General features: G+C 47.1%; 1 protein-coding gene across 1 annotated transcript in view; it reads right to left on the reverse strand.

Annotated features, from left to right (window-relative positions):
- The window catches only part of ETNK1 (ethanolamine kinase 1), a 32,705-nt gene that overhangs the window by 3,707 nt on the left and 15,588 nt on the right, over nt 1-13,410 (reverse strand). Inside the window, exons 2-6 of the mRNA XM_088454767.1 lie at nt 9,298-9,557; nt 8,244-8,384; nt 8,010-8,152; nt 2,553-2,636; nt 2,317-2,477 (exon numbers count right to left, since the gene is read on the reverse strand). Coding sequence (XP_088310893.1) covers nt 2,317-2,477; nt 2,553-2,636; nt 8,010-8,152; nt 8,244-8,384; nt 9,298-9,557 — 789 coding nt within the window. The remainder of the gene's footprint in view (nt 1-2,316; nt 2,478-2,552; nt 2,637-8,009; nt 8,153-8,243; nt 8,385-9,297; nt 9,558-13,410) is intronic.

A 13,410-nucleotide genomic window follows, 5' to 3' on the forward strand; every position in this document is an offset into this window, starting at 1 on the left:
TACCAGCACTCTAGCCTGGTCTGGTCACAGCGTGAGGTCCCCCGGTCACAGCACATGGCAGGAATACTAGCAGACTAGGACTATACAGGCAGATTGGGGGTAGTACAGCCCCCCGTTGTGACTGCAGTACCAGCACTCCTAGCCTGGTCTGGTTACAGCGTGTGGTCCCCCGGTCACAGCACATGGCAGGAATACTAGCAGACTAGGACTATACAGGCAGATTGGGGGTAATACAGCCCCCCGTAGTGACTGCAGTACCAGCACTCCTCGCCTGGTCTGGTTACAGCGTGAGGTCCCCCGGTCACAGCACATGGCAGGAATACTAGCAGACTAGGACTATACAGGCAGAGTGGGGGTAATACAGCCCCCTGTAGTGACTGCAGTACCAGCACTCCTAGCCTGGTCTGGTTACAGCGTGAGGTCCCCCGGTCACAGCACATGGCAGGAATACTAGCAGACTAGGACTATACAGGCAGAGTGGGGGTAATACAGCCCCCCGTAGAGATTGCAGTACCAGCACTCCTAGCCTGGTCTGGTTACAGCGTGGGGTCCCCTGGTAACAGCACATGGCAGGATACTAGCAGACTAGGACTATACAGGCAGATTGGGGGTAATGCAGCCCCCCGTAGTGACTGCAGTACCAGCACTCCTAGCCTGGTCTGGTTACAGCGTGAGGTCCCCCGGTCACAGCACATGGCAGGAATACTAGCAGACTAGGACTATACAGGCAGAGTGGGGGTAATACAGCCCCCCGTAGTGACTGCAGTACCAGCACTCCTAGCCTGGTCTGGTTACAGCGTGAGGTCCCCCGGTCACAGCACATTGCAGGAATACTAGCAGACTAGGACTATACAGGCAGAGTGGGGGTAATACAGCCCCCTGTAGTGACTGCAGTACCAGCACTCCTAGCCTGGTCTGGTTACAGCGTGAGGTCCCCCGTTCACAGCACATTGCAGGAATACTAGCAGACTAGGACTATACAGGCAGATTGGGGGTAATACAGCCCCCTGTAGTGACTGCAGTACCAGCACTCCTAGCCTGGTCTGGTTACAGCGTGAGGTCCCCCGGTCACAGCACATTGCAGGAATACTAGCAGACTAGGACTATACAGGCAGATTGGGGGTAATGCAGCCCCCCGTAGTGACTGCAGTACCAGCACTCCTCGCCTGGTCTGGTTACAGCGTGAGGTCCCCCGGTCACAGCACATTGCAGGAATACTAGCAGACTAGGACTATACAGGCAGATTGGGGGGTAATGCACTGGTCGTTTCCGACATCAATCATCGCCCAAAAATGCCGGTCAATCTGCCGATAACGACAGATTGATCATGTTTGGGGATGAGGGAGGGTGCCTGCACTGAACGTATAATCGTACAGTGTAGGCCCTGCAGGCGATGGGGAACGACGGTACAGTTAGAATGTTGTAATCATACGGTCGTTACCCCATCGCCTAGTGGATGTGCGCCTTTAATTTATGAATCACTGATCCTTAAGATGAACCTCCGGTCAAAATGAACGTGTTCAAAAGCAGCAGTGGCGAAACGCGCCCGTCATCGACAGTGTCAGCAATGCACAGAGAATGCATTCAGTGTCCGACATTAAGGTCAGGGAAAATCCAGGGTCTGATTTGCCCAAACACAAGCCTTACAAAACATGGCGGCTCCTTGCGATTTGGCTCAGTAAACAGGAACACGGTACAATCTATTAGTGCAGATTCAGGCATTTACATTCAACAAAGACGACGGAGCAGCAGTGATTCATAGGGATCTCTAATCCCTAAACTGCTTATTCTGCACAGAATCACAATAGGCCTCTTCACCACGTCTAATGGGGCCTATTCATTAGCAGGTAAAATGAACGACTGAACGATATATCGTTTATTATATCTGCTGATGGATAGGCCCTGAACGATGACAGATGCGCACTCCCGCAACCGATAAATCGCATCCATCGTCTCTCCAACATGTTGGTCAATTACCGCATATAGCTGTACGATATTAGCAATATCGTGCAGTTTATATGCGGTAAACAACGTAAGATATTAGCAACAGCTACAGAGAACAAAAACCGCTCCCTGAATGACGTCATGCGATATCGTACATCGTTTGCCAAAATCTATCACGTACATGACCGATATCGTTCAGCACAGCACGGAATTTTTAAGGGACATCTTATGTCTTTCATCGCTCAGAAATACATCTGCTAATGGATAACAGGCCCCTTAAACACTTCCCGGTAAGAGTCCTTCCTATACTGAATGCGTTTGCGCCCTTACATTCTATCACATAAATACCGTTAGAGGGCACATTGCACTCACCAGAGCAAACTGATTAACCTGCACGTAAAGACGCTCCACCTCCTTCTCCGAGACGTCTGCTGTGAACCCCTTATATTCTTTGTAAGCCTCCAGATACGCCCGTAACCACTGTACCTGCAGAGCCCTCCCGGGATACAGGCTGTAATCCACCTCATTCACACCTGGGGGAGAAACGGGACGCGTTACTGAGGTCCACAGTCCACCTACGGAGAAACTCAAAGACGAGACCTTCCTACCTGCAAACTCATTGAAGTGATTGCCGATATCGTACGCCTGGTAATTGTAGCCAGAATACTCGTAGTCAATGAACTGTACATCACCTGTACAATGAGAAGAGGATGATCAGTGCTAAGGGTGGACACTATTATATCACACAACGTGTTCCCCATAACACATCGGGGGTTAAGCTGCGAGTGTTACAGGATTGGGTTACGTAATTAAAGCTAAAAACTTCAGCGCATTTTGCTTTTTTACCTTTATGATTAAACAAAAGAAAACACACGTGCGTTAATATACTACAACGACCATTATGGCCCACCCGGGACTGGACACTGTACAGATAAGTGCGGCTTTGCTTGTGTCTCATGTAAAGAGGAGTAAAATAAATAATAATAAAGATTAATAAAACAGACGTCATCTTCCCTAGGACCTGCCGGGTCGGTCACTAACATGACCAATAATCTGAGGACAGCTTCTCTATAGGGAATATTTACTCTACAACTTAAGCTCCCATCAACCCTTCCGCTATGCAGCGATTTAAACGACAAAGGGCCAGATTCAATTAGAGGTGAAAAGTGCAGTTTGGGGATAAGTTTCCGCGGATTCACACTTTCCGCCTGGTTTCAAAGTATCTCCATATTCAATTCCAGGACGATTTCGCCTAAGCGCAAACTCAATGCATTGTAATAGGCGGAAAAGTATCTCATATGAATATCAGGTGAAAAAAAAAAGTACAAAATAGTTATTTTGTGGGTGCAAACGTGGGGAAACGACTCAGAACCCTTGGGACAGCGGCACCCCAAAAAGAAAGAAAAAAAAATTACCTCAGAAAAACACCAAAAAGTACTTTTGTTTTGGGGGCGAAAAAGTTAAAACTAGCGAAAGACTTCTTGGGTTATTTTCACCAAAAAACACAGCTTTCTGCCGTTCTTCACCACAAGACGCTAATAAGAAGCAATTTAAAGTACTCAAGAACCCCAAACACTTTTATGAGCGCTATTAGTACGGGATCGGTATGAAATACCGCCGGCCGCATGGTTCGATTCCCAGCAGCGCCTGATGCAGAGTTCCCGGCAGCGGAAGCCCGACAGCGCTGGAATCCCGATCGTCCTAAGGTAAGTATCTTCTAACCCAACACCCTAACCTCCCCCCGTGCCTAACCCTAACCTCCCCCCCAAGTGCCTAACCCTAACCTCCCCCCCTGAGCCTAACCCTAACCTCCCCCCCTGAGCCTAACCCTAACCTCCCCCCCCAAGTGCCTAACCTCCCCCCCAAGTGCCTAACCCTAACCTCCCCCCCAAGTGCCTAACCTCCCCCCAAAGTGCCTAACCTCCCCCCCAAGTGCCTAACCCTAACCTCCCCCCCAAGTGCCTAACCCTAACCTCCCCCCCAAGTGCCTAACCCTAACCTCCCCCCCAAGTGCCTAACCCTAACCTCCCCCCCAAGTGCCTAACCCTAACCTCCCCCCCAAGTGCCTAACCCTAACCTCCCCCCCAAGTGCCTAACCCTAACCTCCCCCCCAAGTGCCTAACCCTAACCTCCCCCCCAAGTGCCTAACCCTAACCTCCCCCCCAAGTGCCTAACCCTAACCTCCCCCCCAAGTGCCTAACCCTAACCTCCCCCCCAAGTGCCTAACCCTAACCTCCCCCACTGTGCCTAACCCTAACCTCCCCCCCTGTGCCTAACCCTAACCTCCCCCCCTGTGCCTAACCCTAACCTCCCCCCCTGTGCCTAACCCTAACCTCCCCCCCTGTTCCTAACCCTAACCTCCCCCCCCTTCTCCGCTGCCTAAACCTAAGTCCCCCCCAGGTGGGTGCCTAACCCTAACCCTTCCGGGGGGTGGGTGCCTAAACCCTAAGTCCCCCCCGGGTGCCCTAAACCTAACCCCCCGCGGCTGTCCGCTCACGGCACCCGGCACCCCTTCGATCAGGATGCCGGGCGCCGGTCTCCCGGCGTCGAGGAAATGTTAGGCGTCTACATCTAGACGCCGGGCACTTCTTCCCTCGCCGGGATATGACAGTCGGGAAGCCGGCTGCCCGATTGTATACCATAAGTACACATCTACATTGATTCTCTATGTTACTGCATCTTTTTTTAGGGTACAGACTGATTTCCCCATTTCTGACAGTACTGTTCCACATTCGCCGTTTTCGTCTGTGTAGGAATTGAATAGGGAAGCACGCGTAAAGTTTCCGTCTCTTAAACAGGCGAAGAGGCGGAAAGTCGGACAGGCGAAACTGATCAGACTTTTCGCCTCTAATTGAATACGGGCCAAAGCATGTAATGTACTCGTAAGGTCTTTCATTGCATTCCCCACTTGTTCACACTGCCCCAGGGCGCCAAACGCTTGCCTAATGCTGCAAATTGCCCTGTTGTAGATCAGTAAGTCTACTATTGGGAGAATTATAGAACCTAATGTTGTGCCTATAATTATGTATGTACTATTCTCCTGGGTAATACATGTTCTGGGAACAGGACCCTGAAAGACCTTGACGACAATGTGAAAACTTCATATATGTCTATGAAAAAAAAAATTAAGACAAAATGTAAAAGAAAATTAAAAAAAGAATAAAAAGGGACACGGAACACGAGCACAAGTGTCCTGGGGGCCAGCGTTGGTGCCTCTGCGCCCTACAATGACACAGAAAGCACCAACACTACAATGGTCTCCCTGCACTGCAATACGCTGACCTGCATATAACGTAGGGTCACATTATATAGATTTCTGCACGGCTCAGTAAATATTATACATTATAAATAAAGTTTGTGCAGTTACAGACAATAAAAAAAAAATAAATAAAACAAAAACAAAACAAAAACAAAAACAAAACAAAAACAAAAAAAAAGGAAAAAAAAACAGATCTAAAAAGATACTGATGAGGCCGTTACCAGGATGCGTTCACTCCTATGCGGGAGGCGCAAGTGAACATGTGATCGACAAACCGCCAGTCAGTGCGTTTAAGAAGCAGGGAGAGCGCCGCCACAGGGCAGCGGCAAACCTAATCTGCGGCAGATGAAGAGAATTTGGCACTCACATTTTACAACACACAAACTTTAATGGTTAAAAGTTCTGAACGTTACTCTTCTTCCCAACAGTTTAAAAGTGGAATTTGAATTTTTTTGCACAAAACCTGCGCCAATTAGCCCGATTGTAGCTTTCACGTGACGGTACCAAGCCATATAATACAGCGTACATCATGTAACTGCTGTCATAGACAGAGGATCATCTCACAATCTGCCCCCCCCACCCCAATAACTAGTGCCAGGAGTACTGAGCAATGTGAGGATTAGCAGGTGCAGCCCTTTACAATATACCCTGCAGCCTAATGACAGCATTTACCAGAGAGGCTCCAAAGACCGGTCTCTGTATCATAGTGAAACGGAAGATTTGCTGCGCGAGTCCGTTGTTTTATAGTCAGAGCATTCGTCCATCTAAACTAAAGTCCCAACAGAACTACAAAGTTAGTGACGGAACCTTCCGCAGCGGATAAAGTAACACGGCGGACCTGATACAAGACGTGTAATGTAATCTGCTAGGAGGCTATGAGAGTGTAAGCTCTGCTGGTACTTACTATACAACAAGCTGGGAATAGCAGGTTTTACCACTTTAGGTATTTTATTGCATCAGGTAAAGCTACAAAGCTGCCCATGACCAGGACACGCGGTATCTACAGATTAATGCAGGTCATATGTTTGGGGTGTTGCACATAGTGTGTCAGTAGCTATAATCTAAAGATAATCTGCAAATCATTTTATTTGAGCAAACGGCACAACGGCTGGTAGTAACCGGCACAACGGCTGGTAGTAACCGGCACAACGGCTGGTAGTAACCGGCACAACGGCTGGTAGTAACCGGCACAACGGCTGGTAGTAACCGGCACAACGGCTGGTAGTAACCGGCACAACGGCTGGCACAACATGAACCTAAATATTTCCTTTGCGCAGGTTATTGGAGAAGAATTCCACTTTAAAACTGAAGAAAATTCCACCCAGACCCAGGAACTGGCCGAATACACTGTACGGAAACATGTTATACATATAATAACACTGCAAACGTAATCGGATGTCAGAAGCCATCTGCGCATATAACATCATTAACCCCAAATCTCTCTCCTCTACATGCGTCTGGCCCTTATATGTAACGGTTACGGTGCGCTAAACACGAGCCACAATGACGTATGGTACAGGAGAGTGAACGCAGATTACATACAGGGTGCAGTGACCGCAGACATGTCCCAACCAGCAAGGATCTGACAGATTCCATCACACTACTGAGATCACTAGGCACGGAGCTTCTGTACAGAGCTGGGGGTGTCTAGCAGTGTCGCCCAGGCTAATCTATAAGCTCTGATCAGAGAATCAGACAGAACCTTGCTCGGTCTCTACATTAAAATCGGTGTCATGAAGCCGATGGACTCCCTTACGGCCGTCACAAGAAGACATATTAGAGTGCAGCCTTGGACCTAGACAGTGGAGACAGCCATCTTGTGGGCGGGACGGCCGTGAGAAGGCAGCCTATCGATTCATTAGGCACTAGTGGCATGAGGCACCGTGTGCCTCATGCCGTCAATGAGGACCCCAGCACCTAGTGATCAGATAAGTCAAACTCCGCCCATAAAGTGGCTGCACCACTGTGTGTAGGGAACAGGGTTATATTAAGGGCTCGTTCACACCTACAGTATATTGCTCTCTTGTGCATTTTTCGCAATATAAAAAGCGCAACAACAAAACAAACAGAAAAAGTCAGCGACCCCGATCGTGCGTTATTATGTATAAGGTTGCACAACCTATTCCTCAGGACAATACCATGCATCAGTGACAGCACATGCAACATACATTAAGACTCAATGGGGGGAGGGGAATTTGTTTAGGACACCCCCCCAGCTGGCGTCTATACGATTCGGCGCACGACAGAGCAATTAAATTGTTGCTCCATTCAGACGCCTAAAGCTGGGGGACAGACGTACAGACACATTTCTCCTCACAGCCTCCTGAGGTGCGTAAAGAAATATGTGCAAATTCGGATGTTTTGGGCACCCAAACAGCTTTTTGGGGGGCCCCTGACCACTTCTTTAGAAGGGTTTATCAACTTTGCGTGGCTGAGCCCGATGCTTTTAGGCTTGGTAAATACTAATAGGCGTCCGAACGGAGAAACAATTGAATTGCTCCCGATCAGTAAAACAGGCTATAAAGCTTTCCTCCCAGCATGTGTGAACGAGCCCTAAAGGGAGGAACGTTAATGATAGTTTATAGGAAGAGGACAGAACACAGGAATTATATCGCTGTCAATTATAGAACCATCCCAAGTAACAGATGAAACAACCACATACAATTCCCAATGTGAGGTTTTCCCTACTTACCAAAGGAAATGAACAGTAAGAAAGCGGCAGGGGGCACATTTATAGGGTACTGTATGTTACGGCATGGAGCAGGAGGGAACAAGGAAAAGGTACTTACTGGTAGTGGACACCTACCTTTGCTTTCATTATAGATGATATTCTTACACAGCAGGTCATTGTGACACAGTACGACCGGCGAGGCCAGGCTGGACAAGATGCTCTTCATCCATGCCATCTCCTGCTCCAGGACCTGAGGGCTCGGGACGTCACGTACAAACCTGATGTAGAGACACAAACGGACCTCAGCGCTGTGGTACAGACGCGGCATCTTCCCTCTCACTACGCGGAATAAAAAGGGACGCGCCTTACCGGTCATGGGTGGGCTGGTCCGGGAACTCTCTGGGAATTAGGGAGAAGTACTTCTTCATTTTATACCACAGATTGGATTTGGGGATCCAGCCGTTGTGAGCGTGTATGGCGTGGATCTTGGCAAGTTGCCTCGCTATCAGTCTGGGCATAAAAAGCATATTTAACAATTATGTTGAGTTTATGTAGCCATAGAAGCATAGAAGTTACTGCCCATCCTGCCCGCCATTTCCTGAGTACATTCTGTTTCTGGTTCCCGTTTTATTTTCTATCTACGTCTAAAATAGAAAGCGGTCAATCGGTAACCTAACCCTGCCTGGATTCCGATGTCGGCATTCCAACCGCCCAGATCCAGAGTGTCGGCATCTCGTACCCAACCCGTCTAAAATAGCTGTCGGTTTGACCCATGCATTCCCATCTGAGCCCCCACCACAACTGGTACTCAGCCCTGGACACCTGTGGTCCCCAAGACATTAACTGGCGGCTGATACATGGAACTACTAATAGGGCCATCAATATTCATCTGCAACATTCACACTATGACATACACACAATTATTATACACAGGCAGCTGTATTGTGTCACACAGTTTCCTAACACTACTGAAAGCCGGGGCACCCTGCAGCCAAAAGTGCAGCAGATAATCCCATAGCTAATGTTCTACTTAATACTAATCAACGTATACCCGCGTAATAATACTATCACCCGCGCTATAATACTATCACCGGCGCTATAATACTATCACCCTAAAGTGAAGCATTACAGAGCACCAAAATCTTCTTAGTACTCATTTGTCTGTGTAAGCACTGGATGAATTACGTGACAGGATTAATGCTGTCACCTTCAGGAGGGAGCTAAACACAGACGGGAGGAGGGAGCACTATAGGTCACACAGGCATCCTATGCAGCTCTATAGGGTTACGTGCACTGCATGTGCGGAGCAGATTACACGCATGTAACACGGTTATACACAGAGCACATGACTGCGTCCTCAGCATCTGGAACTGCACTAGACAGAGATGTATGCACAGGAAGACTTGGCCCCTTGGACACGTACATGAATATGGTAGGGTTACAAACGTGTTCTGGGTCCAGGGCTGCTCCTTGCATGAACTCATAGCACAGGCCGTTGTTGAAGGTACAGTACAGTTTGGGGGCACAGCCGTGGGCCTGGAGCACCCGGAAGCTCTTCAGCTCCTCATCGCGATCAACAAGCAGCTCAGTCTTATTGCCGTAGACTCGGACCAGCACCACATCATCCATCGCGTCACCAACGTAGCAGCCAATCAGTTTATTAGTTATTCCATCCGTAAACATCTGAAAAACAAAGTGGACTTTAACATCCAAGTACTGAAAAGTAGAAACAGCCGTGGCCAAAAGTTCTGAGAGTGACACAAGTATTGGTATCACAAGGTTTCAATTACTACATCCGTCATTACTGGGGGTGGGGTACCAGAATTATTACTCCCGTCACTGTAACATACAGAGGATATCAGAATTATTCCTCCCGTCACTGTAACACAACATACAGGCAGTATTACAATTATTACTCCCGTCACAGTAACATAACATACAGGCAGTATTACAATTATTACTCCCGTCACTGTAACACAACATACAGGCAGTATTACAATTTTTACTCCCGTCACAGTAACATACAGAGGGTATCAGAAGTATTACTCCCGTCACTGTAACACAACATACAGGCAGTATTAGAATTATTCCTCCCGTCACTGTAACACAACATACAGGCAGTATTACAATTATTCCTCCCGTCACTGTAACACAACATACAGGCAGTATTACAATTATTCCTCCCGTCACTGTAACACAACATACAGGCAGTATTAGAATTATTCCTCCCGTCACTGTAACACAACATACAGGCAGTATTACAATTATTCCTCCCGTCACTGTAACACAACATACAGGCAGTATTACAATTATTCCTCCCGTCACTGTAACACAACATACAGGCAGTATTACAATTATTCCTCCCGTCACTGTAACACAACATACAGGCAGTATTACAATTATTCCTCCCGTCACTGTAACACAACATACAGGCAGTATTACAATTATTCCTCCCGTCACTGTAACACAACATACAGGCAGTATAAGAATTATTCCTCCCGTCACTGTAACACAACATACAGGCAGTATTACAATTATTCCTCCAGTCACTGTAACACAACATACAGGCAGTATTAGAATATATTACTCCCGTCACTGTAACACAACATACAGGCAGTATTACAATTATTCCTCCCGTCACTGTAACACAACATACAGGCAGTATTACAATTATTCCTCCCGTCACTGTAACACAACATACAGGCAGTATTACAATTATTACTCCGTCACTGTAACACAACATACAGGCAGTATTACAATTATTCCTCCCGTCACTGTAACACAACATACAGGCAGTATTACAATTATTACTCCAGTCACTGTAACACAACATACAGGCAGTATTACAATTATTCCTCCCGTCACTAATACAACATACAGGCAGTATTACAATTATTCCTCCCGTCACTGTAACACAACATACAGGCAGTATTACAATTATTCCTCCCGTCACTGTAACACAACACACAGGCAGTATTACAATTATTCCTCCCGTCACTGTAACACAACACACAGGCAGTATTACAATTATTCCTCCCGTCACTGTAACACAACATACAGGCAGTATTACAATTATTCCTCCCGTCACTGTACCACAACATACAGGCAATATTACAATTATTCCTCCCATCACTGTAACACAACATACAGGCAGTATTACAATTATTCCTCCCGTCACTGTAACATAACATACAGGCAGTATTACAATTATTCCTCCCGTCACTGTAACACAACATACAGGCAGTATTACAATTATTCCTCCCGTCACTGTAACACAACATACAGGCAGTATTAGAATTATTACACCCGTCACTGTAACACAACATACAGGCAGTATTACAATTATTACTCCAGTCACTGTAACACAACATACAGGCAGTATTACAATTATTCCTCCCGTCACTGTAACACAACATACAGGCAGTAATACAATTATTCCTCCCGTCACTGTAACACAACATACAGGCAGTATTACAATTATTACTCCCGTCACTAACACAACATACAGGCAGTATTAGATGTATTACTCCAGTCACTGTAACACAACATACAGGCAGTATTAGATGTATTACTCCCGTCACTGTAACACAACATACAGGCAGTATTACAATTATTCCTCCAGTCACTGTAACACAACATACAGGCAGTATTACAATTATTACTCCCGTCACTAACACAACATACAGGCAGTATTACAATTATTCCTCCAGTCACTGTAACACAACATACAGGCAGTATTACAATTATTACTCCCGTCACTAACACAACATACAGGCAGTATTAGATGTATTACTCCAGTCACTGTAACACAACATACAGGCAGTATTACAATTATTCCTCCCATCACTGTAACACAACATACAGGCAGTATTACAATTATTCCTCCCGTCACTGTAACACAACATACAGGCAGTATTACAATTATTACTCCGTCACTGTAACACAACATACAGGCAGTAATACAATTATTCCTCCCGTCACTGTAACACAACATACAGGCAGTATTACAATTATTCCTCCCGTCACTGTAACACAACATACAGGCAGTATTACAATTATTCCTCCCGTCACTGTAACACAACATACAGGCAGTATTACAATTATTCCTCCCGTCACTGTAACACAACATACAGGCAGTATTACAATTATTCCTCCCGTCACTGTAACACAACATACAGGCAGTATTACAATTATTCCTCCCGTCACTGTAACACAACATACAGGCAGTATTACAATTATTCCTCCCGTCACTGTAACACAACATACAATGGGCCTGAGTTACTGTTCCCTGAATACCCAGGTAACATTCCTCACAGCACGGTGTAAGGATCCTTACATAAGACTTATGGGTTAGTGAGGGCTCGGTGTCTTTGTTCACTAAATATTTGCAGTGTAAACACAACAGTTCCGGATGTAAGAAGCCCTCACTATGAGCCACCCCATCAGATCCCAGCACACATGTACAGTAAGTGTAGGCCATATATACGTTACTGTACATACCTACAGTACACAGTCACACAGGACACAATGCAGGCAGTCCCCACCCTGACAATACATAACCATGGGGCAGGGCAGGACTCACCTGCAATAGACCATGGGTGGGGGGGGGAATTAAATTCCGCACAGCGCACCACCTGATATCACCGCAATGTGGAAGGTTAGGCTAGCGGTCACGGAATGCCTTCACCAGACTGTTCCGCGGGCACTTTGTAGCCATCGCACTAAAATGAGTCGCCCCCATCGAGTCTGATGATAAACCCCACCACAATCTGACATTGAGCGCTAATTATTCCTCACCCACCACCAGTATTTCATGCCTCTGTGGTGACTTATCCAAAACAATTCTTTGTGCAGAACTAAAAGGTCATCACTACAGGCAGATACGGCAGCGACACTACAATGCTGAGGCCCAAAGAATGGGCGGAATTAGTATTTTATTTATAAGGCACCACGAGGCTTCCATAGGGTCATACAGGGGATACAATGGGAGAAAAGGGCAGAGACTGCGGAGATCGGAGAAGGGATGGAAAGTTACCCTGAGTTTAGGGGCCTGAGGCTGGGGGTGAGAAGCTAATGAAGTGATGGAGGGGATGCCTATACACGGGAGTACCGCCAGTTCTGTGTACGAGCTCCCAGCATCTCCCTACAAGTGAGACACAGCACAGCATACTGCAAGGAGAAAGCCTGGGTAACTGGTCAGCGTGGGGGCACACCATTGTGACATGCAGGAATGCGAAGGGGAACATCACCCCCCCACCCCCACCCCAGGAATGTGCACACGCCTACCATCAGCGAGAGGCTCATTCTAAATCCCCAGCTCACATTCCTGGTACAGCCACCATGAGCCAACATAAGGAAGCCTCAAACTTACAGACAGGCGGCAGCTTACATGGGAGAATGTGCCCAAATAGTGCTCTGTGCCAACACTGCTGGGCACGGGGGCCGCTACATGAACACAGGGGTACTCGGGTCTGTAACACTGTACTTACTGCTTAGCAAGCAGCTGGGAAAGGAGATCATTATAGATACACATGTA

The sequence above is a fragment of the Taudactylus pleione genome, unplaced genomic scaffold (assembly GCF_031769625.1).
Source record: "Taudactylus pleione unplaced genomic scaffold, aTauple2 ptg000632l, whole genome shotgun sequence".
In the NCBI taxonomy this organism is placed as follows: domain Eukaryota; kingdom Metazoa; phylum Chordata; class Amphibia; order Anura; family Myobatrachidae; genus Taudactylus; species Taudactylus pleione.